General features: G+C 42.1%; 1 protein-coding gene across 3 annotated transcripts in view; it reads left to right on the top strand.

Moving 5' to 3' along the window:
- Positions 1 to 12,392, top strand: part of RGS6 (regulator of G protein signaling 6) — a 287,350-nt gene that overhangs the window by 216,289 nt on the left and 58,669 nt on the right. For all 3 annotated transcript variants that reach the window (XM_054161559.1, XM_054161561.1, XM_054161560.1), the window contains exons 8-12: positions 2,678 to 2,754; positions 6,312 to 6,393; positions 6,906 to 6,980; positions 9,156 to 9,254; positions 10,189 to 10,250. In XM_054161559.1, the coding sequence (XP_054017534.1) occupies positions 2,678 to 2,754; positions 6,312 to 6,393; positions 6,906 to 6,980; positions 9,156 to 9,254; positions 10,189 to 10,250 (395 nt within the window). The remainder of the gene's footprint in view (positions 1 to 2,677; positions 2,755 to 6,311; positions 6,394 to 6,905; positions 6,981 to 9,155; positions 9,255 to 10,188; positions 10,251 to 12,392) is intronic.

The raw sequence follows: 12,392 nt of genomic DNA, 5'->3' as shown, positions 1-12,392 counted from the left end.
TGGGGCAAATTATACACAAGTTTATAATGGTTTCCTGTTCCTGGTTTACACAGCAGATATTATCACATGGAAATGATGGATTTTTCAGATGGATTATTGGGCAGTGAAATCACTGGTGGCCTGCCTAGTTACAAAAGTTTTCAGATATTGGACTGTTTTCAATATGCTGTATAAGAAACTATTACTCAAACTTATTCAGTGCCTGTTTTCCGTTATCATATGATTATCCATAAAAAATATCCTCCAACCTTACCTTCAGATGATGCTGGGTTTGGGTGGAGAGGAGCAATGAGATTGAGACAGAAGGGCTTTGAAGACCTGCATGAGCTTCTTTGCATACCAGCAGTGCAACACTCCTGACTAGCTGAACTTTTCTTTCTATCATATTGATGTTTTGTTGTTGTTTACGAGCTCAACAGTGTAACAGCTGAATTTCAAATGTGAGTTTTTGTTGAAGGATTTGTTTGCAAAGCTGGTTCTTAGTGGGCTTCTATGTTTGTGGGGTTTTACAATGAAAATGTTGACATTGCATATATTTTAGGCAGTTTTCCCCCAGATATAGCTGTTTTCCTTCTTTCTTGCCTTCTATGTTTTGAGACCTGTGGTCACATGGATATGGATATATATATACACCATTTAGTCTTTTTTCTAGTCCACCATGGAAATGCATCCAGAGTTCCAATCTTGAAGTACAGGCATAAAGGAAAGAATATAATAATCTGCATGTACTTATACATCCTTTTGCTGAGTTTTCTCTTCTGCATATTGCTGATTTCATTATTAAAACTATTAAAATTGCTCACAGCCAACCAATTAACTCTAAGTACTCTAAAGATCTACCATAAAGCAACAAAAGGCTGCTCAGCAGCGTGCACACTCCCACACACATGAAGTGAGGCTAGAGCTAAGTACTTTTGCACATTGGTGTCTACTGAGAGTAGCAATGCTCCAGTGATGGCAAATAATTAGATCTTGGCAGTCTCTCATTTTTCTTGTGAATATTGCATTGCACAATTACAGATTACTTCTGCATTCAAACTTTGCTCTCTTAATTAGAGACAATCAGATAAGAATGGCACCGACTCTTCCTAATCATTATGGGAGCTGAAGCAGATCCAGCACTGGAGATGTAAGCTACACACAAGTGAGAGAAACAGGCTTACAGGAGTGGAAAGGAGCCCTGTACATTTAGTGCACATTTTTTGAGACATAGCATGAGAAAGCTTCTCCACAGGCATCAGTACTAACCTGGAGTTTCCAAAGAGAATGTCTACAAAGCCTGTCAGGAGACACCTCATTTTTAGGCTTGCTGACAGCATTCATAGGTGGGCCCCCACTGCCCATTTGTGCTGGAAGAGCAAGGGTCTTGATATGATTAAGCTTGCATAATTGCATTCAGTTTTGTTTATAATTGGCCAAACATAAGCACGATTCAAATATTGTTTCAACTGGTGATGTTTCATTGACTTCAGCATATTTACTCCAGAGGGCACATGTGAATATAATTTAAACAAAGTAAATATAAAGAAGAAACCCACAAAAATTGTTTTTACAGATAATTACAAGTAGTTATTCCTTGTAGCCACAGTTAAGAAAATCATCACAGTTCAGCACAGCTGTAAAGCATTTGCTTAACTGTTTTCCTCTGTGTATATGGACTGAAGCTCTTACATGATCTCGGTGGTAAAAGGGCCAAGCTTTATACCTTGTCTTACTCAAGAGTTTAAATGAGAGGAAGATTTCTTCTAGCATTGAAATGCACACACTTAAACACTTTCTTGAAATAAAAAGCAAAAGAACAGCAGTAGAATTAAGTGTCCATTTTCAGTGACTATTTCCAACAGTTGAACCAGCTGTAATGGAGAAGGGCATCAGGCCTCCTTATCAGGGTGAGTGTGGATGTGTGACTGTGGAGTGCCATTTGAGCCTGAAATTCTGGCCATGACCCGAATTTGACCTTGTGATGAAGTTGCATCCACTTCCAAATGTTCAGTTATGACACTCTCTGTAATGGCTCTGGACCAGAGCTCTTACTGAAGATTTAGAACAAGGCTGCATCTGGACCCAGTCATTGCAGTTAGTGATGTTCATTGTTCAGACAAACAAGCTATTTCCTTTTGTGAATCATCCTGGCAATCCCTAGCCTTCAGTGCTGTGCAGCTGCAGAATGCTCACAGCAGTGACCAGGACTGAGCAAAGCAAGGGATGCTCAGACTTTGCACCTTAGAAAATGCCTTGAAGAGAAGAAAGCAGTGGGAGGAGGAAGGGAAAGTGAGGATGAGAGGGAAATGTGCAGGTGGCAGCCATCTGCTGTCAGAAATGAAAGTCATCAGCTTAACAAAGCTTCTCAGTGTTATCTTTTGGGAACAAGTCCATCATTATTTTCATAGCAGAGCTCAGGCTGTCTTCATCACACTCCATTACTTCTCCCTGACAGGGCCCCCTTGGCTGCAGCTATGGGGCTGCAGCCCAGAAGAATGTGTTACAACCTTGCTTTGCCTGCGAGACAGTTCACCTGAAACCAATGTTGACTTCTGTGTCTAGAGTTTTCCAGCTTCAAGAGAGAGAAAAAATAATAATAAAAAAATAAAATAAGCACTCACCATAGTAACTGTGCTTTTAAGCAACTGTCATAATTGCAGGGATTAATTGTTCTGTTATTTTCATCTTTTATCAGGAAAACTTAGCAAGACTTCAGAGAGCATTTGCAAGAAAGTGGGAATTCATCTTCATGCAAGCTGAGGCCCAAGTGAAGTGAGTAACCCTGGAGCACTAAACTGCACCAGTACTTACAGCTGTGAAGGGAGGGAGATAAAACTTCTCTGTCAAAGCCTTTACTGCAGCTAAGCTCAGAAGGTGTTGGTGAATTTCAGTCACCGGCTGACTAGAAACAATTCAAAACCAGTTCTGAAAGTTTGTGCCAGAAAGATGGGTTTAATTATCTGTACATAGAAATGTTAGTCAGGAGCTCCTGAGCCTGGATTCACCTTGGGAGCCTGGGTAATTCACTTTCCCATTCTGCTTCTACTTTGCTGTAGTATTTTTGTTTTATATAAATGGAAATAACAGAACTTTGTCATCTGTGTATGGTACTCTAAGCTTGTAAAGTATTTCTCAGTTTAAAAATGCTGCCACTTGGAAGTGATGATAAGGGTGGTATTTACAGCACACTGGATTTGTTTTTCTCATTTACACCAATCCCCAGTTGACTCCATTGTACCTTTACTCTCTGCAGTCTAATTTGTGCTACTAGATTAGTTTAGAGAACTAGTACAACACACATCAAGTTTACTCAGATTTAGGTGTTTTTTTCCTCAGCTGCCCTTTGAAAGCAGTTGCCTCTCAGTGTTTTGTCTGTTGGTGAGGGGCTTGGAACACAAGCACTATGAGGAGAGACTGAGGGAGCTGGGGTTGCTTAGTCTGGAGAAGAGGAGACTCAGGGGTGACCATATTGCACTCTACAACTACCTGAAGGGAGGTTGTAGACAGGCAGAGGTTGGTCTCTTCTCCCAGGCAACCAGCACCAGAACAAGAGGACACAGTCTCAGGCTGCACCAGGGGAGGTTTAGGCAGGCGGTTAGGAGGAAGTTTTACACAGAGAGAGTGATTGCCCATTGGAATGGGCTGCCCGAGGAGGTGGTGGAGTCACCATCACTGGAGGTGTTCAGGAGGAGACTTGATAAGGTGCTTGGTTGCATGGTCTAGTTGATTAGGTGGTGTTGGATGATAGGTTGGACACAATGATCTTGAATATCTCTTTCAACCTGGTTTATTCTATTCTTTTGTGGGTGCCAAATGGGCATGGTCCAGGGTTTTTAAACTAGGGTCTCTAAACTAGCACCTAAACTCCTCCGTATTTGCTTTGTGCGTGTAACTGTCGCCTGCAAAATGGAAAGGTTGGTGAAGATGGCACATGAGAACACCGGTACTGACGCTCTGTGCCACTAGAAGGAATTTTCACTTTCATCACTAGGTGATAAGATGTTAAGGAACATATTTTCTTGAGGGTGTGGCTGAGGTGTATGTCTCTATCTTTGATTAACTCTTTGGAATTTTGATTAATTCTTTGCTTAATAACATTGTAATTATGCACTATTTACGTACCTGGTAATTATCCTTTAATTTACAAGGTAATTAAGGGATTTTTTTTTTTTTTTCTGACCAGAGTACCAGTGTTCTGTTTGGAAAAGAAAATTAGAAGTTAAAAAAGCAACTGTACTTTCAGTTGCTTAAAGGTTTATCACCAAGATTAAATAAATACATAAAATAACTTAAATCAAACCAAAATTCTGCATTCTGTCCACAGTGTACAATTATGACCTAAGTAAAAAATGTGATATCAGATTCTTGAGGTGATCATTTATTCATCTTTTCTGCATTCTTTTTTTTTCTAATGTAAGCATGGACTGTCCACTATCAACCTTTTTTGCTGGCTTGTTTCACCTTTCTGGTACACAGATCGTTTGGTAGTTCAGCCTGCAGTTTTCCAAGAAGGCAGAACTGGAATTCACAGTGTAATTCACACCTCTGAATTAACTAAAAAGCAAAACAAACCAAAAAGAGCTGAAAACATTCCTCCTGCTTAGGGGGTTCTGCTCTATGTTCCACATCTTGGTTTGCACACAAGATTTCCACTGCTGTACCTACATTGCTTAAAAACCGCAGCCACAGAGCATCTAATTATGTTGTGTTTTTGTAGTTTCAAATATGACTTACTGAGTTATCAGTAAGTCTGAGGATTTGTGCCAAGAACCTGAATTCAGCAGCAAGAACCTGTGAAGACAAGTCATGGATCTTCAGAGTACCTCCAGTTTGTGTGCACTTTGTGGTGTGAGGTTGGCAGAAGACTTCACCTTCCCCTGCGGCCAAGCATGAAGGGCTTGCTCACAGCAATAGGCTTTGGGCTGGGTGTCTGTGTTTGCTTCTCAGCACAATGCAGTGACTGCTTCTTGGCAGTGAGGACAGAGCCTGTACAGGGGTGATTCCTCATCTCAGTCTTGTGGTGGGGAATTCAGAGAGCTGTACTGATTTTTGAAGGTCTTGGGCTTTTTGTGGGGACAGATGTTCACAAACTTCAGTCCCCTATTTTCTATCCCTTTGGTACATTTCTAGCACAGACTTAGTCCCCTTCAAAAAGAAAAACAGGAGAGGGAGAACCTAATGGTCAGAAATTCCAGCTTGCATGAGTTTTCTCTCACTGCTTTAATTTTCATGGTGGGTGGCAGAAGTGTGAGAACCCAGCACAGTGATGCTGTCAGCTTTTCAGTCCTGCTCTGGAAGCAAAGGTGGTTTCTCCTTTCCTGTGCCTTATCCAGTATCTCTGCAGGGGTGATTTTGCTCCCATATAGAGCTAAGCATTGGAATGAGGCACCGAACACATATAGTTAAGTGCTACCAGGGGATAGGACAACAGTTGCTTTGAGCAACTCCTGGCAGCCTTTGATCATAGAATCATAGAATCGATAAGATTGGAAAAGACCTCAAAGATCATCAAGTCCAACCTGTCACCCAAGACCTCATGGCTACTAAACCATGGCACCAAGTGCCACATCCATTTCCTTCTAGAACACCTTAAGGGATGGTGGATCTGTGTGCTTTGAGCAAATCAAATCACTGGCTGTATCAAGGCTAAAACTACTGAGCTGCTGTTGTGCTGGCCCAGTTGTGTGTCTCTTGGGTGACAGCTGGCTTGCATGGGGCCGCACAGCAAGCTTGGCTCCAGTCGCCTCTGCTGTCACCCCTCCCTCTGCCAACACTGGGGCAGGCAGGCAGAGTCCTAAGGAGAGTAGCCCCAAGTGTTGCCCATGCTGTTTCTGCTAGAAATTCTTGGGATAGCAGCCCCTACAATACCTGCATTCATACTGATGATGCTTCTGAGTACTGGGGTACAGCAGAACCTCCTGGCATGGACCTCAGTCCAGCTCTGCCCAAGAACTTCACTTGGAGCAAATGGATCCCAGGGAATGTCCTGACAGAGCCAAAGCCAAACAGAAACTTTACCAGCCTGCCAAATCAGGGTCTAGGGGCAGAGTATCAGGAAGGGTTGCTTTCCTTACCAGATGAAAAAGCATATGTTAAAATAAAATTTCCACCTTAATGCAAAAATCTCCTTTGACACATATTGGAAGAAACATCAGTGGTATTTTGTTTGTGGCACATAGCCTTGCAAGCAGGAGTGTGATTTTTTTTTCTGCACAAAAAAAAAGTAGATTTCTGAATTTTTGTGTCATGGAGTTGAAACCTCAGCTAGGAACTGCAACATAAAGAAAGCATTACTTGCATGCTGACTCATATTATGCTTTTGTTTTCAGAATCGACAGGAAAAAGGATAAAACAGAAAGAAAGATTTTGGACAGCCAGGAAAGAGCATTCTGGGATGTGCACAGGCCTGTGGTAAAGCTCTTTTTGAATGATCAGGCTTTCTAGGTTTTGACAGGCAAGTTTTAATACCAGTAAACACTGTGTCATGCACAAAGACATTGCCTGGAAAGTCACCACATGGATTTTCCTCGCAGTTCAAAGCACGCCAAGTGTCTACAAAATTATTTTAGGCATGTGCATGCATGGAACAATGGATTTGGAAATACATGAGAAATGTGAAGGTTTGATGATTATTTGTTTTGTGTACGATAGTAAATCAGCTTACCCAGTTTGGCTCAGACTTCCTAGCAAAAGCTCCACTCGTAAGCTGAGACATTTCCTTTCGGTGCCAAAGTTGTGAGGAAATGGATTAGATGCTGAGATGCCAGCCTTGGGTGTATGCACTCTCTTGTTTTGCAAGGATGACTTATGGGACACCAGCTGCTGGAAAGAATTTTGGATAAGATCTTATTGTATCTTTTAGCAAGGTAAGGTAGCATGTGGGTTGTAAACAGAGGAGTGACACGATTACCATCTCTTTTCAGCCAGGCTGTGTGAACACCACAGAAATGGACATTAGAAAGTGTCGTCGTATGAAAAACCCACAGAAGGTGAAAAAGGTCAGTTTGTGTTTCTGGGGTTGATTTGAGTTTTGGGGGGGTTTATGTGTTCTAAGTAAATATCACACTTGACACCTACACTATATCAGACTTTCCCAATAGGAACCAAAAAAAAATCCTGTGTTTTGCAAATATCAGTTCTAATCTTGTATCTGAGGACTGGGTGTCAAGGGGGAGGGGACAGGCTTTTCTCTGTTGCACCCTGTGACAGAACAAGGGGTAATGGATATAAACTACAACACCTCAACATGAGGAGGATCTTCTTCGCTGTGAGGGTCACAGGGCACTGGAACAGGCTCCCCAGAGGGTGTGGTAGTTTCTGGCTATGCCTAGAAAATTTTCCACAGGTCTTGAACAGAAAGTGGCAGAATGTAAATAAATTACCATTGGATGTAAAAAGAAAAATAATGATAAGTTCTAAACAATCCCACTGGACAGATACCAAACATAAGCTGGTTGTGTAGGCTAACTTTCTGTCTCTTTTTGCCTTCCTTACTCTGGGGGACACTAACTTGCTTCTTGCTGGGTTTGCTGGCCTTGGCTGCATTGCTTTGTTTTGGCTAAGTCTAACAAACAATTCTCTGCTCTTCCTCTTGTCCTTTGTGTCCAGGGAGGTAAGGAGGGGAGCAGCTATTAGCTCCCCTGGTTTATGGCCAGGGGAGTTCTTGTGCTGTTTATAAATTGTAAATACCTGTAAATACTGTATATTTTGTACATATTCATTGCATTCCATTGTAGATTGTAGTTTTGCTTGTAAATACAGCTTCATTTGCTTCCAGCTGTACTGGTCTGGCAATTTAATGTTGGGGAAAAATTTTCAACCCACCACAGAGGGGTAGTGGAGTCTCCTTCTCTGGAGAATTTCAAGACTCATCTGGGATGCATTCTTATGTGATCTGCACTAGATTCTATGGTTCTGCTCTGACAGGGGGGTTGGACTCGATGATCTCCAAAGGTCCCTTTCAACCCCTAACATCCTGTGATCTGTGAATTTACAACTCCCATTTCACAAGTGAAGCAGTACAAGCTGGGTGACTGATACAGCTGAGAAGGGCATTAAGGAGCACTGTGTCCCAGATGTCTGCTGGCTCTCCACTCCCATAACATTCCAAGCAATTGACAGAAGTACCTGGGTCCTATTTCTGGAAATTATTTGGGCACAGAATTTCAGAGCTGTTTCCCAGCTTTAATCATTTCAAAGACTGGATCATTAGCAAACTCAGTGTCTTTGACTTCTAGCAAATTTTAGCCCTTCCGTGTATATAGAATAACTTAGACTAGAAAATACCCTTGAGATCATCGAGACTGACCCTGAACCTAACACTGACATGACCACCACTAAACCATGTCCCTCAGCATTACATCAACACATCTTTTAAACACCTCCAGGGATGGTGACTCGGTCCCTTCCCTGGGCAGCCTGTTCCAATTCTTGACAACCCTTTCAGTGGGAATATTTTTCCTAATAACCAATCTAAACCTCCCCTGGTGAAATTTGAGGCTGTTTTCTCTTGTGCTATTGCTTGTTGCCTGTTTTGAAGAGGGGAACACCAGACTCCTGCACTTCCATTGGTAGCTACATTGCAGCAGAGCTGTTCACGTCTCTTAGGAATTCCAAGTGAAAAGCAAACAAACATTAAATGAGAAGATAACTGATATTACTTTTGGTGCAGGTTTCTGCCCTAAAAATGAATGGGAACCAGTCAATCTGCATGGTTTTTTTAGAGGTTCACATGAGCTTGACTGATTGACACCTTATTAAGCACTTTCTTCAATGTGTAGTTTTACAACAAGGAATTAAACCAAGTGAAAGAAAGTGGCATGGTGTTTGGTTCTAGTTTTTTCTTTCTCCTCTTGGTTCACTGCAATGACCACTCCCAGCATTCATCCTGCAAGTGTTGACACATACAGCCCTCAGAGCTCCTAAAAATTATCAGCTGCATTTTAACATTTAAAATAAACTCTTTTACTCACTGTGCCTGCAGACCTTCCAAGTGCAGGCATCTGCAAGCACAATCTGATCTGTAAATCTGGCTCCAGGCTGAATGATTACTGACCTGTGTGGTTACAAACAGTAGGAAACTGCTGGCTTGTTACCTTTCTACTTTGCATACTGCTCTTGTGCTGACTGTCTAACAGAGCAAAAAAATGCTGTGTTGTGTTTGTTCCTCACAGTCAGTCTATGGGGTCACAGAGGAGTCTCAGTCCCAAAGCCCTGTACACTTGCCCTCCCAACCCATACGCAAAACTACAAAAGAGGATTTCCGGAAACAAGTAAGTAGACAGCTTTATGGCAACTCCTCTGAGCAGTGCAGATGTGTGATGATATGTATTACGGGTAAGAGTGACCTCTTAATCTGCTACTCTTCTGTCTGTGGACCAGTAGACAGCTACATTTCCACTGTTCGCTGAGGATGTCTCTCAAATGGGCATTGGCAAAGCCTAGGGAAGTAGCCAGCAGGCTGGGGTGCAGCTGGGTGCACAGGGTAGTGAAGAAAGACATTGTTAGGTTCATCACTGTTAAAACTCTATCGTCAGAGCTTTTAGGCAACTGGGGAAAAGTTATTTGCACAATGACTCCAAGGAATGGCCAGGCACCTCGCACATCCTTGCTCTGCCACAGGGAGCTCTCCATTGAAATTACTTTCTGCAACAAGCAGCACTCACTGAAGTACAGACAGGAATCACTAGCTCAGCATTTTAGTAAAGGCAGCTTTAAACATGTTCCTTAGGCAGCCAGTTTTAGGTGGTCTTCCAAACTAAACCTAAACACTAAATTCCTGAAGATTTTTCCATCATAGGCAAAATAGGCTGCAGAATACTGTCAAGAGCTACTGTATAGCAGAGGGCATATGTGCTGTAAAACTGTTACTGGTCTTGTGATGCCAGTCTGTTAGAGAAATGGAGGAATGTTGTGTGAACAGGGGATCATATCGCACCCTAAGCAGTCTAGGAATCTTGCCTCTGACTATGTGGCTTTCCTACTTTAAATTATGTCTTCTGAAGCTTCCCTTGGGACTTTGACATAGGAAATGAAGACTCCTGTTTGAAGCAGTTAATAACCTTCTAATACCTAGGGAAGGGTCCCATTTCCCTCTGAGTTACTTTGAAGGTGTTTGGAAAGAGAAATCAATAGCTGGTTGGGATATGATCAAGGCTTGCTGTAGAGCTCATAGATTGTTAATGTCCTTGTCATCTCTCTCCTCAGATAGCTTTTCTGAACATGCAGATTGAGAGGCATTGTTTAAAGATGTCCAAAGTAGCAGAAAGGTGAGTGTGTGTCCCTGTTTGCCGGATTCCCCATTCTTTTGTCAGCTCCAGTTTGTCATTTCCAGAAAAGGAGGGGTAGGCAGGAGCAGCACAAAGGCTGGTCCCCTTTCTGTCCCCAGTCCTTCCCCCTTCTTGACTGGCCATGCTCCCTGTCTCCTGACAACTGACACTTCTGCACTCATTCTTCTGCCACTGAGAAAAAAATAGATGAAAAATGAGGTTGCTCTTGTACCATAAAAGCAGACAAAATACTACCTGCAAAACCAAGAACCCCTGCAGTATCACGGTATCATTAAGGTTGGAAGAGACCTCGAGGATCATCGAGTCCAACCTGTCTCCACAGACCTCATAACTAGACCATGGCACCAAGTGCCACATCCAGTCTCCTCTTGAACACCTCCAGGGATGGTGAATCCACCACCTCCCTGGGCAGCACATTCCCATGGTGAACGACTCGCTCGGTGAAGAACTTTCTCCTCACCTCGAGTCTAAACCTCCCCTGGCGCAACTTTTGGTTCCCACCCTTTCACAATCTCCACAACTTAGTTACAGAAAAGTCATTCCATTCAATATGAAAATAGCTTTTTTATTACTACTTTGTGAATTAACTTCCAGTGTTTGTCTTTTGTTACTCTGACACAGCTCTGGGGAAGGAGTTGTGTTTGTTTCTTGTTGCATGTGATGGTCATGTCCGTGTTCATACTGAGGTTGTAGAGCCAGTTTTTGCTCCCACTTATACATAGGAAATTGTAAGGGAAGCACTGGGGTTATACCTAGACTACTCAAGGCCATCTTTTAGGAGGCAAATTTCTCATAAAGGCAAATCAAGTCACAATTTGACTTGCAGAGTATTTAGTTCTCATAGGAAAGTCTGAACAGAAAAAGAGGCAGCTCAAATTTAGTTAAGAATGGTAGCTCCTTAAATACATCACTGAGACAAACATAGGGATTGGGATGCTCTTTGGTAACATAATTTTTAAAGCAAAATGGTGTTGAACATGAGGGATATGACAAGGGCTACTGGCTTGTAAAGAATAATAGAGGATTTTTTTATTTAGATAAAAAAAACCCAACAGATTCTCCTACAAAATGTCCTTCACATTGCCTGCACCTATAATTACCATGTGTATATGAAATTAAATTGCAAGAGCCCCAAAGTGTCTGTTGGTTCATGAAGTTTAACAATTAAAATAATGAAAACAAAAATTTGTCCAAATAAAAAGAAAATATTCAGATGCTCCCTGAAATCCTGCATCCATGATATTGTAGGTTTGTAACTGTCACGTTCAAATTTGTTTGGGACCTTCTGGTTCTTTTGTTTGTTTGTTTGGGTTTTGGTTTGTTGGTTTGGGGTTTTTTTTGTCTGTTTTTGTTTTGTTGTTGTTGAAATCGTAGAATCATTTTGCTTGGAAGAGACCTTTAAGATCATTAAGTCTAACCATTAATACAGAACTACTAAGTCACCGCTAAACCTTGTCCCTCAGCACCACATCTACATGTCTTTTAAATACCTCCAGGGATGGTGATTCCACCACTTCCCTGGGCAGCCTGGTGCAATGCTTGCCAGCCATTTCAATGAAGAAATTTTTCCTAACACCCAACCTAAACCTCCCCTAGTGCAACTTGAGGATGTTTCCTCTTGTCCTATTGCTCATTACTTGGGAGAAGAGACTGGCTTTCACCTCCTTTCAGTTAGCTGTAGAAAGCAACAATGTCTCCCCTCAGCCTCCTTTTTTTCCAAGCTAAACAATCCCCATTCCCTCAGCTTCTCCTCGCAGCACCTGCTCTCTAGGCTCTTCACCAACTTTGTTGCCCTTCTTTGAACACTCCCCAGGACCTCAATGTCCCTCTAGTAGAGAGAATCCTAAAACAGAGCATAGTATATTGGTGCCATGGTCTAGTCATGAGGTCTGTGGTGACAGGTTGGACTTGATGATCTTTGAGGTCTCTTCCAACCTTGGTGATACTGTGATACTGTATCCGAAGTGTGGCCTCACCAGTACACATTTGTGCTTTTCAAAAAAAAATGTCATTTTATACTGAATTTACTTACAATAGCCTTAACATACTCAGACATATAGTAAGAGTTTCCAAGCTGGTAATTTACAAGCAAGCAGATCTGTTTTGCTTGATTTTTCTCTC

Source organism: Dryobates pubescens, chromosome 5 (assembly GCF_014839835.1).
Source record: "Dryobates pubescens isolate bDryPub1 chromosome 5, bDryPub1.pri, whole genome shotgun sequence".
Classification (NCBI taxonomy): Eukaryota; Metazoa; Chordata; class Aves; order Piciformes; family Picidae; genus Dryobates; species Dryobates pubescens.
This window is presented reverse-complemented; position numbering and strand designations above follow the sequence as displayed.